Source organism: Cyanistes caeruleus, chromosome 10 (genome assembly GCF_971803275.1).
Source record: "Cyanistes caeruleus chromosome 10, bCyaCae1.hap1.1, whole genome shotgun sequence".
NCBI lineage: Eukaryota > Metazoa > Chordata > Aves > Passeriformes > Paridae > Cyanistes > Cyanistes caeruleus.
This window is the reverse complement of record NC_141710.1, coordinates 24,786,776-24,802,095: the sequence shown is the minus strand read 5'-3', so window position 1 is coordinate 24,802,095 and position 15,320 is coordinate 24,786,776. Positions and strand designations below refer to the sequence as shown.

The following is a 15,320-nucleotide window of genomic DNA, read 5'->3' as shown; positions in this document are numbered from 1 at the left end:
CCCTGTCCCGTGTCCCTGTCCCGTGTCCCTGTCCCCTGTCCCGTGTCCCCTGTCCCTGTCCCTGTCCCTGTCCCTGTCCCTGTCCCTGTCCCGTGTCCCTGTCCCGTGTCCCTGTCCCGTGTCCCCTGTCCCCTGTCCCGTGTCCCTGTCCCGTGTCCCATGTCCCCTGTCCCGTGTCCCTGTCCCTGTTCCTGTCCCTGTCCCTGTTCCTGTCCCATGTCCCATGTCCCCTGTCCCATGTCCCATGTCCCATGTCCCATGTCCCCTGTCCCCTGTCCCATGTCCCCTGTCCCATGTCCCATGTCCCATGTCCCCTGTCCCCTGTCCCCTGTCCCCTGTCCCATGTCCCCGTCCCGTGTCCCGTGTCCCGTGTCCCTGCTCTCACCTGTCGCTGTCCTGGCTCTCGCTCCCAGCGCAGAAATCCCACCGGGTACCGCCGCTGCCGGGGTTCGTTATCCCCATCCCCATCCCCGTCCCCATCCCCATCCCCATCCCCATCCCCGTCCCCATCCCCATCCCCGTCCCCATCCCCATCCCCATCCCCGTCCCCATCCCCATCCCCATCCCCATCCCCATCCGCAGCGCCGGTTCCCGGTTCCCGGTGCCCGCCGAGCTCCCTCGGGCTCGCCCGTCCGGTGAGCAGCAGGCTGAGCACGGCCTGCGGAAACAGCCCCGGGAAAAGCCCTTTGCGGGCGGTGCCCTGCTCCCAGCTCTGTCCCTCGCCAGCAGGAGATGCCAGGCTGACAGCGGCTTTTTTAAAATTATTGCTCCTATCATCTTCATCATCTCTTTTTTAAGTGCACAGACATGATTAATATTGCAAAATATTTTTTTCATTAAAAAGAAGTTCATTACTTATGCTTCTTTTTTCCTTCGGATTAATTAACAAGTGATAATTTTTTCCTAAATAAAAAATATTTATGTGGGAAAAATAAAACCAGAACGCTTGAGGCATGTGGCTGATCCTACCTCTGTACAGGTGATGTTTCCAGAAGTGACTCTCAGCAGAGGAGCTGTGCCACCCAAATCCTCTTGGACCCTGTGTGGCCAAGCACAGATCATCAGGGCAGCCCTGGGCCTGTGCCAGAGGCAGCACCGTACCTCCCTGCCTGACCTACAGAAATGGGAGAAAAGGAAAGGGCTTTTCAGAAGATCTAACCAAACTACAGGAAAATTTTTAAAAAGCGAAATATACCTTTCAAGTGTCCTAGAGAAAAGTAAACTGTACAAAAACAGGATCACTCCATGATCACCTTTGAACTGGAAAAAGAAATAAGGGGTCACAGGGGAGGAATTATGGCCAGTAAATCATATTTAATTAATTAACACAATTCCTCTGCTTCAATACAGCCTTAGGTGAGTGTGTTGAGTTAGATAAGGAAGGTGTTATTCCAGGAAAATGTTGTAACTAATTCTGTCAAATAGGATCAGGTAAAGAAAAGAAAGAAGGAACTTCCAGTTATTGGCTAAAAGTGTTTTGTACAGTTTTTTCCATACTTTTGCTGAGGCTGCAAGGAATCACATCTTTGAATGACGTACAAAATGCCCTGTTTACCCAGTGTGTGTGGGCTGAGAGAGCTGGAATAATGCATAAAGTCACAGGGATTTCCATGGGAGCAGGATCCCTTCCCACAGGAAAGGCTGGACATGATCCATGAACTAGCTGCACATCAACTGTGTGAACGTCCTGATGATGATGACATTTCTGTGTCCAAAATGCCCAATTTGAATGGGAAATAAGATGCAATTTAGCAAGAAAATAACAGGGATGAAGCAGTTATCCCCACTTACACAGTCGATGTGATGAGAGATGAAGCCCTGAGCCGCAGCTTTCTCCGAGAACTCGAACAGCCGGGTCTGCTGGGCACGAGCACCGTGAGGGTGGTGGAAAGGAGACATGAATTATCCTGAAAAGCTGAGATTGTGCAGCCACAATCCTTGTGGTTCTGTTAGTCAAGTGAAAGAGCAATGCCAAGGTTTGCTCTGCCCCTTCCCCAGCCGGGGGCTCTGGCTCTGTGCTGGGTTTCAGGGGAGCAGCTTTGTGCTGACAGGATTCTCCTTTGTGCAGGAGAAGGAAGATGGGCTTTGGTGAAGGGGAGGGGATGTACCTGGGGCTGCACCAGGACCTGGCTGGTGGCTGTTTGTACTGCAGCACAAGGCACAGAGCAGGTGTTGGAGATTCTGTGTTTCAATATGTCTTTAAGGAAAATCCATACTCACTCTGTCTGTGAAGCTGCTGGCTCTGCAGCCCTCGCGTGGCACCACGGTGATAGGGGCAGTGACAAGGCACACGACGGCTCTGCCACCTCCTGCTGCTGCCCACAGGGTCTCTGCCAGGGCCGTGGCCAGTGCCTGCCCCTGCTGGTGCCGCCCGAGCCGGCACAGCCTGTGCCAGGGGACAGCAGGGGCTGGGACTGGGGGGACACGTGTCCCGAAATCAGAGGATTTGGTGGGAAGAAGCCTTGCCTGGGGGCCAGCCAAAGCTTCTCTCCCAGTGCCTATCCCCACCTGTATCTGCACGGCTGAGCTCAGAGGCTGGCACTGAGCAAACACTGCGTGGAAATAATTTTTATATGTGCCTTGAGGCCCAGCTCTTACCTTTCCAGGTGAGTACATTCTGTGTCTCTTGTGAAGAGCAGGTATGTGATGATGTGTGCTTGTACAGCTGCCAGAATGGCTCTTGTTCCTCCCTGGGAACAGAAGAACAGCCCCTGCTATCTGAGGAGTCTGAACGAGCTCATGTCATTCCCACAGTCCCTGGCCAGGGACAAGAAGAAGCCCTCGTGGAGGAGAAGCTGCAGGACAGCCCTGGCACCAGTCCCTGGGGACACCAGGCAGGGGGTGGCAGTCCCTGGGGACACCAGGCAGGGGGTGGCAGTCTCTGGGGACACCAGGCAGGGGGTGGCAGTCTCTGGGGACACCAGGCAGGGGGTGGCAGTCCCTGGGGACACCAGGCAGGGGGTGGCAGTCCCTGGGGACACCAGGCAGGAGGTGGCAGTCCCTGGGGACACCAGGCAGGGGTGGCAGTCCCTGGGGACACCAGGCAGGGGGTGGCAGTCTCTGGGGACACAAGGCAGGGGGTGGCAGTCTCTGGGGACACCAGGCAGGGGGTGGCAGTCCCTGGGGACACCAGGCGGGGGGTGGCAGTCCCTGGGGACACCAGGCAGGGGATGGCAGTCCCTGGGGACACCAGGCAGGGGGTGGCAGTCCCTGGGGACACCAGGCGGGGGGTGGCAGTCTCTGGGGGACACCAGGCAGGGGGTGGCAGTCCCTGGGGACACCAGGCAGGGGGTGGCAGTCTCTGGGGACACCAGGCGGGGATGGCAGTCTCTGGGGACACCAGGCAGGGGGTGGCAGTCTCTGGGGACACCAGGCAGGGGGTGGCAGTCTCTGGGGGACACGTTTACCTTTCCTGCCTGCAGAGCGTAGGCCAGATCCGAGTGTGGCGGGTGGAACCTGAAGCCAGCTGCTGCCCACTCACGGCTGAAGAGGGGGGTCGTGCTCCTGAAGAGCAGCTCCTGCAGCCTCTGGAGGAGGAGGAGGCAGCAGGGTCACACCTCTCATCCCAGCATGAGGCTCTGGAACATGGGGCTCTCACTGCCTGCCTAGCCAGCCCTCACAGCTTCAGAGCAAAGATGATGTTTGGAGTGCAGGGACTGCATTCTACACTCAGCCACCCTGCTGAAGCTTGGTTGCGGCGTGTAATAACTGACATTTGGGTACAGAGCAGATTTTGGGGAAGATTGCTCTGGGGCCTGTCCTGCCATCACCTGCAGAGCTGCTGGACAGCAGCACCTGGCAGCAGTGCTTTTGGGGCCAGGCTGAAATCCCTCACTGATGGTGTTAAAGGCCCTTTCCAAGCCAAACAATCCTAAGATTCCATCATCCTGCCTCTTGTCCTGAGGCTGTTTTTCAGGGAAGCCCCTAAGAGCAGGGAAACGTTGCCTGTTGTCATTTGACTGGCTCTCCCCTGAGAATTATTGCCTATCAGCTTTAAGGTTCCAGCCCTGTTTGCTAAGAGTCTCCTAAATAATCCATGCCCATTGCACAGCCTGTTCAGCTGGCAGCAGGATGCAGCCGGCAGTCAGAGCACCAGGAAAGGCTCCCCAGCCGTCAGGGGATTCAATTACAGCTCATAATTAATTCAGCAGGCAGCTCACCATGGCCGTGTCCAGGGAGATGGGGCGGCCGCCCACGCCCGGCCGGAGCAGGGGGGGCTGGGGCTGCGACCCTGGGGCCTGCCCAGCTCCGGGTGATCCTTCTGCAGCACTGCTCCGTCCTGGCTGGGGGACAGGAGGGGACAGGAGGGGACAGCAGTGGACAGCAGTGGACAGCAGTGGACAGCAGTGGACAGCAGTGGACAGCACCTCCATCCCCGAGCTCCCCCCGTGCCCTGGGGTGGGCACCACGCCTGGCTGTCGCTGCCAGGGGGTTGGGGTGCCCTGGGACAGGGGTGCCCTTCACTTCTGCAGACATTCCCAACACATCCCTACGAGCTGGTGACTGGAGCAGGTCATAGTGCTGTGTTTGTCCGAATTGCAGGGAATAATACCCTTCAGTGGCTCCCAACCTAAGGGCACAGCAAGTTCTCCAAGTACTTACATTTTGGAGATCTTAGTTTGTTTTCTAAAACTCACTGTGAAAACCATTATTTTTTGAGAGAAAGTTTAATCAAATGTTGGACTGGCCTGTCCCTTTGATTTCAAAATATTTGAAGAGAACGTCTCTTTCTCAAAGAAGCAGCATGAGAAATGAATCTCCAGAGATACCTGGGCTGCAGGTACAGACGTGTGTCCTTGTGCCAACCAAGGACAGCCCAAAACTCACCAGACAAACAGAAAATATTGCCTCTGGAAAAGGAGTTACCTGATGAGTCGTGCTGTTGATTTCCAAACTGAAAACGTAAAATAAAGTACAAATTAGAACACCCAACAGAGATATTGCTAGCACGTGGAGAAACCGGAGCCCAGCCAGAAGGGAACCCCAGAACAAGGGGAGAGTAAGAGCTGTAGCATTTACGTTACTGAGTACACGAGGAACTTTTATCATTGTCACATAAGTTTTGTATTAAAACATAACTTTTAAAATAACATTAAATAGCCACCTGGAATTAAAACTGTGTTAAAGAAGCAGAATGAAAATCTTACCCACGGAAACTAAAGATTTCTCTCCATTTGCTCAGATCAGAGATTCTGCTGGTGATCTCCTCCAGCTCCGTCTGTGCAGGGTGCTCAGCCTGCCCGTCACCCATGGAGCGGCTGCGCTCCCTTCGGCTGCTGCGGTGATGCTCTGGTGATGAGCTGGGAAATGTTCTGGGTGTTGAGCTGGGAAATGTTCTGGGTGTTGAGCTGGGAAACGTTCTGGGTGATGAGCTGGGAAACGTTCTGGGTGTTGAGCTGGGAAATGTTCTGGGTAATGCTCTGGGTGATGCTCCAGGTGCTGCTCCAGGTGCTGCTCCAGGCAGTGCTCTGGGTGATGCTCTGGGTGATGCTCTGGGTGATGCTCTGGGTGATGCTCTGGGTGATGCTCCAGGTGATGCTCCAGGTGCTGCTCCAGGTGCTGCTCCAGGCAGTGCTCTGGGTGATGCTCTGGGTGATGCTCTGGGTGATGCTCCGGGTGATGCTCCAGGTGATGCTCCAGGTGCTGCTCCAGGTGATGCTCCAGGTGATGCTCCAGGTGCTGCTCCAGGTGATGCTCCAGGTGATGCTCCAGGTGCTGCTCCAGGTGCTGCTCCAGGCAGTGCTGTGGGGGCACTGGAGCTGCTGGCCAGCCGCCCTCCAACCCTCACTGCTGAGAGGCACCGACCTCCCTGCCCGTGGCCGGGGTTTGTGGGCAGTGCCCCGTCACAATGTGATGGAGCTGCAGGAGAGCCCGGCCCTGCTCTGCTCGCTGTACAGCAGCATCAATGTTTAATGATGAATTTAATAAATAAAGAGCAGGGTGGGATGATGGCAGCAGTGGCTGCTCAGGGGGGGTGGCTGAGGGTGGCAGGAGTGTGGGGTGGGAGCAGAGGCATTTCCATGGACACAAGGAGGTCCAGGGTCCGTGCAGGGGCTCCCCAGGGCCCGTTCTGGGGTCCCTCAGGGTCCATGATGGGGCTCCCTCACGGTTTGCATTGGACAGACCACACCTGCTCTTTCAGCCAGTCAAACACACAAACATTGGCTTAATTTTATTTTGCTGGTAACAAGTTGTTGTTTGCCTTGGGAAGAGCTGGTGCTGGGGTGCAGGGTGGGACGTGGGGTTGATGGGGCCAGGCTTTGGGCACAGTGCCCCTGTGAGGACACCCAGACCCCAGGCTGGGGCTGCTCTTGCCTGCACAATGAAGGAATGTGTTTGGGTTTGCTGTGTAGTAAACAATACCACGAGATGCAATACGAATTATGCTTTAAAAATACACATTAACATTAGGAGGAATATGCATACAGATTAAGAAGAAAATGATGAAAAAAGCTGGGAGTTGTGCTGACTTGCAGAAGCCCTTCCACACTGATAAAATCCAGGAGATGCAGAAGCAGAGTTCCTTGGGAAAGGATACAGCTGACAAACCTTTACAATAACCCGGCAGTGTTTTGCCTTTCACAGTGAAAGCACAAGAAATGACATCCCAGTCAGTAATGCCTCATGGGCTGCTAGATCCTGAGGCACAGAGGGCTGTGATAGCTGGGTCTGAGCTGTACCTGGGGACTGGGTGGATGCTGGCTGCGACTGCTCCTCACCCACAGCTGGCTGCAGCCCTGCAGATAAATGGAGCAGGGGCTCTCCCCTGTGTTTGCTCTGAGGGCTGTTTTTGTGTCCTGTGGGGACCATCTCATCTCCAGGGCACCGAGGTAACCCCAGACAGGCAGTGTTTGGTGCTATGGTGCTCTGCCTGGGGAAGCAGCTCTTGCTTTGGCTGCCTTGGGGATGCTCAGGGGGCGAGGCCTGATGTGTCTGTGTGTTCTGGCTTTCCACACCAGACCTTCCTGTGTCCCTGCTGAGCTGCAGCCTGAGTGGGAGCCTGTCTCTTGTGTTATTGCTGCCCTTTGCCAGAGGTTCTGGCTTGGTTTATTGGCATTGTGTGATGGGAACTTGCAGGGCCGTTCTCTGGAGGCACCTGGGCTCACTCCTGTCCCTCTGCCCTGGGAGATGCCCTTTGCCTGATGTGCTGCAGAGGGATCATTCAGTGCTGCCAAGCCTGGCTGCCTCCCCCAGGTGAGCAGGAGCACGTGGCACCTGCCCTGCATCTGGTGTGCTGTGTCAGCTTTGTGTCCAAGCTGCAGCAACTGCTGGGAAACGAGGGCTCCCAGGGCTTTGGGTTTGGTTTGTTTAGAGGAAAAACCCCAGAGAGTTTCACGGAGAGAAATAATGCTCTTGCCATGTGTGTGAAGCCAGATCAAAGTGTGTGTGTTTGGGTGTGCCCTCTGAGCTCTGCACACCTGAGCTGGAGTCTGGGGAGGGTTGGGGCAGAGCCTGGGCCTTGTCCTCTCCCTCACTGGGTGTCCTTGGGCTCTGACACGAGCTGCATCCCTGCCTTCGCCAGGGCTAAGGGCAGAGCTGCTGCTGCTGCCTGGGTGCTCCTGCTGCAGCTCATTGATTGGACTGTCCAGACTCAGTGGAACGCTACTGAGATTCCTATTTTTTCTTCATAGCCACTTTTTAAACAGCTTAAAGGAAAAAATGTCATAATAAGATCTTACTCCAAGAAAGATGGCTTTTCCATCCAGACATTACCTTACAGCACGTTTTCTTTCATTCACTGCTTACACCATATTGACACTTATTTGAAACTTCCCTTTTTTCCCCTTCTCTAGAGCTAAAAATTCACAAGTCAGTACATCTGGTCATTGTTGATCCAATAGTGACAAACTTCTTTTCTTGAAATGTCCTTAAATCCCATCATTTTAGTACATCAGGTCAGCCGCTCCTGTGATTGTCCCTGAGTCTTTTGGTTTTGAAAAGGGAAAGTCAAATCCAGCAAATCTGATTAGCAGGGCATTGAGGAAGTGCACCAGGGAGCAAACCAGGATGGTCCAGAAGGAATTCGCAAACTCTTCACTGTGAGTCTTGAAGGTAAAAGTTCCCTCTTTGAAATTAGCAATTTTCTCTGAAAGGTGGTGGATCTTCACCTCTGAGGAGAACAGAATCATGATGAGGCAACCACAGGAACCTGAAAGGGAGGGGGAGATGCTCATCACCTCAGCAATCCCTCGGCCATGCTGTATGATGTATGCTGCAGCTAAAACCACGTGGACGAGGTTTGTATGGCCACTCAGCTTTAACAGGGATTATTTTTGGAACCCAAGCCAATGGCTATTGAAATGGGTAAGCTTTCCTAATTGAATTTGGCCCAGGAGCAGGAATATTTAGCGCTGCTGCTTTAGTGCCCAGAGCTAGCGAAATATCTGTGCTCAGCTTCCTGTTGCTCATTGTCCCATTGAGCATAACGGAGCTCCCTGTGTGCCTGAACATAAACACCTGCTCAAGTCCTTTGTTAAATTATGATTGTAACGCGTAATACCTTGTAGAGTCAGGGTAAATCTGCCTGTCACCCAAGCCAGCAGCCCAGAGAGTGGGTGTGTGGCAGAGGGACGGGACCCTCTGTTATCCCAGCACGGCAGTGGCTCCTCTCTGAGACCACGAGCTGCTGCCAGCCTCTTGTGTGTGGCTGTCATCCTCTTGAGTGTGACTGTCAGCTCCTCTGTGTGACTGTCACCTCTTGTGTGTGGCTGTCAGCTCCTGTGTGTGGCTGTCATCCTCTTGTGTGTGACTGTCACCACCTGTGTGTGACTGTCATCCTCTTGTGTGTGACTGTCACCTCCTGTGTGTGGCTGTCACCTCCTGTGTGTGACTGTCACCTCTTGTGTGTGGCTGTCATCCTCCTGTGTGTGACTGTCACCTCTTGTGTGTGGCTGTCAGCTCCTGTGTGTGACTGTCACCTCCTGTGTGTGGCTGTCATCCTCTTGAGTGTGACTGTCAGCTCCTGTGTGTGGTTGCCAGCTCCTGTGTGTGACTGTCACCTCCTGTGTGTGGCTGTCACCTCCTGTGTGTGGCTGTCACCTCCTGTGTGTGGCTGTCAGCTCCTGTGTGTGACTGTCACCTCCTGTGTGTGGCTGTCACCTCTTGTGTGTGACTGTCACCTCCTGTGTGTGGCTGTCACCTCCTGTGTGTGGCTGTCACCTCCTGTGTGTGACTGTCACCTCCTGTGTGTGACTGCCAGCTCCTGTGTGTGGCTGTCACCTCCTGTGTGTGGCTGTCACCTCTTGTGTGTGGCTGTCACCTCTTGTGTGTGACTGTCACCTCTTGTGTGTGGCTGTCATCCTCCTGTGTGTGACTGTCACCTCCTGTGTGTGACTGTCACCTCTTGTGTGTGACTGTCACCTCTTGTGTGTGGCTGTCACCTCCTGTGTGTGGCTGTCACCTCCTGTGTGTGACTGTCACCTCCTGTGTGTGGCTGCCAGCTCCTGTGTGTGGCTGTCAGCTCCTGTGTGTGACTGTCACCTCCTGTGTGTGACTGTCACCTCCTGTGTGTGACTGTCACCTCTTGTGTGTGACTGTCACCTCCTGTGTGTGGCTGTCACCTCCTGTGTGTGGCTGTCAGCTCCTGTGTGTGACTGTCACCTCCTGTGTGTGACTGTCAGCTCCTGTGTGTGGCTGTCACCTCCTGTGTGTGGCTGCCAGCTCCTGTGTGTGGCTGTCATCCTCCTGTGTGTGACTGTCACCTCCTGTGTGTGACTGTCACCTCTTGTGTGTGACTGTCACCTCTTGTGTGTGGCTGTCAGCTCCTGTGTGTGACTGTCAGCTCCTGTGTGTGGCTGTCACCTCCTGTGTGTGGCTGTCAGCTCCTGTGTGTGACTGTCACCTCCTGTGTGTGACTGTCAGCTCCTGTGTGTGGCTGTCACCTCCTGTGTGTGGCTGCCAGCTCCTGTGTCCTGGGGCAGGCTGTGCTGCTCCAAGTGCTGACCTCACTCACAGCATCTGGAACCCTCCTGCTGTGGGACCAGCTCCATCACTGGCATATTTTGGTGGGGTTTTCCCCCCCTTTTTGTACTCTGGTGTGGTTCCTGGCTCTGACTGTGTTTGGGGTGCCAGTGATGCCAGCCCAGCTCTGGGGCCCTCCTGCCCTGGCTTCCTGCAGCCCATTCCCATCCTGCCACCCTCCCTGCTGCGGGATCTCCCCGCTTCATCTCTCAGCTTCAATTTGGAAACGTGTTTGATATGGCAGAGTCACCCTCCTTCCTGCCTGGCTCGCTTTTGCCAGTTTAGAGTGAGCACAGCCAAGCTGAACTCGCTCTCCTCGCTGAGCAATGGGTGTTGGTGAGCGCTGGCAGCCTCAGCACAGCCCAGGTACTCACAGGAGGTGAAACTCCAGAGGTACAGCCTCAGCACAGCCCAGGTACTCACAGGAGGTGAAACTCCAGAGGTACAGCCTCAGCACAGCCCAGGTACTCACAGGAGATGAAGCTCCAGAGGTACAGCCTCAGCACAGCCCAGGTACTCACAGGAGGTGAAACTCCAGAGGTACAGCCTCAGCACAGCCCAGGTACTCACAGGAGATGAAGCTCCAGAGGTACAGCCCCACGGGGCCGTGCAGAGTCTCGTAGGGGCTGCCAAAAGCGTTGAACATGAAGAACCCTGCTCCCACCAGGGCAAAGACAATCAGCACTGCACAGAACAGAATGACACTAACGTGGATACTTGCAGGGATAATTCTGAGCAAATCTGGAAAAACTGAAACCAAAACAAACACAACATTATTATACACATTAGACAAAGTTGTCTCTGATGTCAGGTGGTGGTTCCTGCTCGTTTGTGATATTTGTTTTAGTCCTGCTATTCTAAGTGCAACCAGGTGAAGTAATTAACTAGAAATGGTTTTTCATGGATGTTTGGGGGCAGAAAAATTCTGTGACACTCAGAAGCATAGACTGGCCAGGAGAGAGAGAGACCAGCTCCAGGGAAAGCCTCTCCTCCCCTCCTGAGGATGGTGTTTGGTCCTCAATGTGAACAGCATCTTCTGGGCAAAACCAGGAATTTGTGTTTGAGGAGGCAGGTCTGGCACAAGGTGCCACCGAGGCCTCTCCCCGTGCCAGCACTACAGGGCTGATCTCCCTTGGCTGAAGGCTTGGCCCTCCGCTCTTCCCTGGGACTGGGACAAGAAATCTTTCTTTAGACTTTGTTTTCATTTATGTTCACAAGGTCCCACAAAGGGTTGTGACGTGGGAAAGGAAATTATGCTGTGATTATGGATGCACAAATACAGGAATAATTTATTCTAAATATTTTAATGCAGTTTTTAAGCTACTATTTTAGATTGTGGTCCTGTTTGTCTAGGACACAGGGATAGTCGTTCAGACAGCAAGAGAGAATGATTTATTAAAATTACCATTTGGCAAAGATGGGTGTTTTGGAAGGAAGTGTGAAACACCCTTCACTGCTCCTGATCCACGGGGACATGACTAAAGAGAGGTACCAATGCCTGGTGCTGCTTTGCTGTGGCTGCAGTGTGTGCAGAGCAGAGCAGCCTCCCATCAGAGACTCCCCCTGTGAAGGCTGGAGCAGCAGACTGCTCTGCAGCTCCCTGCAGGAGCACCGGCACCAGCGGGGTACCAAACCCCATCTGCCTCCCCGAATAACTGAAAGGGAAGTCAATGAAACAAATGTCTGCGGAGCTCGTGAGGCTCAGCAAGGGCCAGGTGCTGTGTGTGGTCAGGACAATCCCAGCACAAACTCAGGCTGCTGGGCTCAGCAGCTCCCCGTGCCTCGGCCAGAGCCCCCCGAGCCCCCAGGGGGAGCAGCAGGGGAGGGGGTTCTGCCCCTCACCCTGCCCAGGTGGGACTCCATCCTCAGAGCTGCCCCAGCCCTGGGGCCCCAACACAAAAACAACCTGAGGGAGTCTGGAGGAGGCCACGGAGCCAGGCTGGGAGAGCTGGGGGTGTTCAGCCCGAGGAAGGGAGGGCTCTGGGGAGACCTGGGAGCCCCTTGCAGTGCTTCCCTGTGCAGGATTCCGGCAAGGAATAGCACTAGTTCCTGCGACACTATCGGATGTTTTGGGAAAACATGCAAAACCCTGCATTTATTAATACAGTTTTATATGGTTTGTTTTAAGAAAACAAATTATGGCATGGTATTGAATCCTCCCCTGGGCAGCTGCATCTACAGCTGATTCTGTTGTTAACATTTTATATGTGATGTGTCAGGAAAAATTAATTCCAGAAACAATGTTGTCTTGAAAGGAAAAGGTTCCTTCGTAGTCCAGGATGAACCCATGTGTGCTGTGCATGGCAGAGACCTTTAGAAAATGAACCACTGACCTAGAAACTGATGGGAATGAGCAGGAACAAATGGAGCAGAAGTTTTTCCCCAGCTGAACTGGGTTTGCTGGCAGAGCAAATTCATATTACAATTAAAAGAGATACAGTGGTCAGAAGGGAGCATTTAATGGGAACAAGCACAGAACTAAATCATTTAGCCTATTTTCCGTGTCTGCTGTCCTCAGACATGCTAAAGTGCAGTGACTGCATTAAGCTATGGCTGTGTGTTTTATAAGTTTGTCCTGCTTTCCAAAATGCTCCTGGTGAGCTTCCAAGGTACCAAGGTGATGGGAGGGGGCTGCTGAAGCCCCAGGGAACGGGATCAGCATCTTGCTCTCGGTGCTCTCTGAGGTGAGTGCTCCTGCCCCTCGCAGTGGACACTGACTGAACCTGTCAGCCCCAGAGCTGCTGGACCAGCCCTGGAGTGTCTCACCTCCAGCAGTAAACCAAATCCTTGGGATTGCATAGACTGCTCTGAAAATCTGCCCACAGTGCAATAACTGCACACTGGGATGGCACACAAAGCAATCAAAAGGGAACTTCAGTGGTATAAATAGACTAGTGATGGAATTTAGAGAGAACAAATACTAATACTACATTAAATTAGCTTGGTTTACTCTTCTGAGAGAATGTTATATAGTAAATAATTTCTGGTACCTAGTCTGGCAAACTTCCCTTGCATTAAATCACGGATGTGAGCAATTTGTCCGTGCTGTTGTAGCAGAACAATTATAAACTGTGTGCTGGAGTAATTAAAGAGAGGTATTGTACACACAGCAACTGACTTTTCTGCTGCCTGTTTGCGTGCTGCTGGATACAAATGTGTCTCACTTCATGATTTTTTTGAGTCATCTTCTTATCCTTGAGTATTAATAGCTTATGAATGTAAAGTGAAGCCGTTACTAATACTCTGATATTCTGTGTGTCAGGTACCAAGTCAGCCAGCATTCCCCAGACAGCCTCCCCCAGTCTTTCTTCCAATTAATGCCACAGATTACAAACTTTTGGGCTGCTTTCTATCTCAATAGCAGCCAGTGCCCCAGCTCTCTCCTGAGGTTTTTGCTGGTTTAGTTCATTCTTGACAGCACCGAGGTAATGTTGTAATGCTGGCACACAGAGGAAGGTGACAGAGATTAATTAAAACCCCCAAACACTCTTTAAAAAGTAATAGTAAAAATCTTTTGGAATGTGGCTATCTGCGTTACTGCATTACAGATTTTTGAAGACATTAACCAGGCTGTGCTATATCATAAATGAAGTTAGTGGAGATCAGAGCCCGGCAGGGCAGCACAGATTGGCACAGCCCGCTGCGGGTCTGGGTGTTGGGTCTGGGTGTTGGGTCTGGGTGTCGGGGCTGGGTATTTGGGCTGGGTATCAGGTCTGGGTGTCGGGTCTGGGTGTCGGGGCTGGGTGTCGGGGCTGGGTGTCAGGGCTGGGTGTCAGGGCTGGGTATCAGGTCTGGGTGTCAGGGCTGGGTGTCGGGTCTGGGTGTCGGGGCTGGGTGTCAGGGCTGGGTATCAGGTCTGGGTGTCGGGGCTGGGTGTCGGGGCTGGGTGTCAGGGCTGGGTATCAGGTCTGGGTGTCGGGGCTGGGTGTCAGGTCTGGGTGTCAGGTCTGGGTGTCAGGGCTGGGTGTCAGGGCTGGGTGTCAGGGCTGGGTGTCGGGGCTGGGTGTCAGGGCTGGGTGTCAGGTCTGGGTGTCAGGGCTGGGTGTCAGGGCTGGGTGTTGGGTCTGGGTGTCAGGGCTGGGTGTCAGGGCTGGGTGTCAGGGCTGGGTGTCAGGGCTGGGTGTCAGGGCTGGGTGTCGGGCTGGGTGTCAGGGCTGGGTGTCGGGGCTGGGTGTCAGGGCTGGGTGTCGGGTCTGGGTGTCAGGGCTGGGTGTTGGGCTGGGTGTCAGGGCTGGGTGTCAGGTCTGGGTGTCGGGGCTGGGTATCAGGTCTGGGTGTCGGAGCTGGGTGTCAGGTCTGGGTGTCAGGGCTGGGTGTCAGGTCTGGGTGTCGGGGCTGGGTATCAGGTCTGGGTGTCGGAGCTGGGTGTTGGGTCTGGGTGTCAGGGCTGGGTGTCAGGGCTGGGTGTCAGGGCTGGGTGTCGGGGCTGGGTGTCAGGGCTGGGTGTCAGGGCTGGGTGTCGGGGCTGGGTGTCGGGCTGGGTGTCAGGGCTGGGTGTCAGGGCTGGGTGTCGGGGCTGGGTGTCGGGTCTGGGTGTCGGGGCTGGGTGTCGGGCTGGGTGTCGGGGCTGGGTATCAGGTCTGGGTGTCGGGCTGGGTGTCAGGTCTGGGTGTCGGGTCTGGGTGTCAGGGCTGGGTGTCGGGGCTGGGTGTCGGGCTGGGTGTCAGGGCTGGGTGTCAGGGCTGGGTGTCAGGGCTGGGTGTCGGGCTGGGTGTCAGGGCTGGGTGTCAGGGCTGGGTGTCAGGGCTGGGTGTCAGGGCTGGGTGTCAGGGCTGGGTGTCAGGGCTGGGTGTCGGGCTGGGTGTCGGGGCTGGGTGTCGGGGCTGGGTGTCGGGGCTGGGTATCAGGTCTGGGTGTCGGGCTGGGTGTCAGGGCTGGGTGTCAGGGCTGGGTGTCGGGGCTGGGTGTCGGGGCTGGTGACAGCCCGGTCCCGGCACGGCTCTGTGACCCCCCCGAGCCATCGCTACTCACATGAGAAGTGCGAGGGTCTCCCCCCGAGCCCGCACTGCCGCACTCGCTGTCCGGAGAAGAGCCCGTACTGGATGTCGCCGATGAACTTGTGCAGCTCGGGGCCGCTGGCGTTGACGAGCAGCGCCCCGGTGGAGCAGAGCAATGTTCCCCTCACCCACAGCTGCCTGCCCACGGCCGCCGCCGTCCCCAGCGCGCAGGCCAAGCTCAGCAGCCCGGCCGTGCAGAAGATGAGCTTCTTCTGCTGCGCTGCCATGGCAGCGCCCGGGGCTGCGGGGACGCGACAAAGCCCGGGAGGCGCTGCCCAGCTCCTGGCTACGGCAACAGCCCGGGTACTGGAGAGCCCGGCACCCGGCCAGCCCTGTCCGCAGAGCCCGGCCAGCCCTGTCCCC

General features: G+C 55.0%; 2 protein-coding genes across 3 annotated transcripts; both read right to left on the bottom strand.

The window, feature by feature from the left end:
- Nucleotides 1-1,238: 1,238 nt before the first annotated feature.
- MINDY4B (MINDY family member 4B) lies at nucleotides 1,239-5,251 on the bottom strand. Its single transcript, XM_086844167.1, has 9 exons — nucleotides 5,148-5,251; nucleotides 4,867-4,894; nucleotides 4,161-4,283; nucleotides 3,408-3,527; nucleotides 2,599-2,690; nucleotides 2,221-2,386; nucleotides 1,792-1,857; nucleotides 1,498-1,508; nucleotides 1,239-1,260 (listed from the first exon to the last, which is right to left on the bottom strand). The coding sequence occupies exons 1-9, from the start codon at nucleotides 5,249-5,251 to the stop codon at nucleotides 1,239-1,241; spliced, it is 732 nt and encodes a 243-aa protein (XP_086700293.1).
- A 2,458-nt stretch (nucleotides 5,252-7,709) lies between these two features.
- CLRN1 (clarin 1) lies at nucleotides 7,710-15,184 on the bottom strand. 2 transcript variants are annotated; one of them, XM_086843738.1, is made up of 3 exons: nucleotides 14,932-15,184; nucleotides 10,531-10,710; nucleotides 7,710-8,188 (listed from the first exon to the last, which is right to left on the bottom strand). In XM_086843738.1, the coding sequence occupies exons 1-3, from the start codon at nucleotides 15,182-15,184 to the stop codon at nucleotides 7,884-7,886; spliced, it is 738 nt and encodes a 245-aa protein (XP_086699864.1). In that variant the 3' UTR covers nucleotides 7,710-7,883. The 2 variants fall into 2 exon arrangements, with proteins under 2 accessions (XP_086699864.1, XP_086699863.1); XM_086843737.1 differs by having other exon boundaries at nucleotides 7,710-8,149.
- Nucleotides 15,185-15,320: the final 136 nt, after the last annotated feature.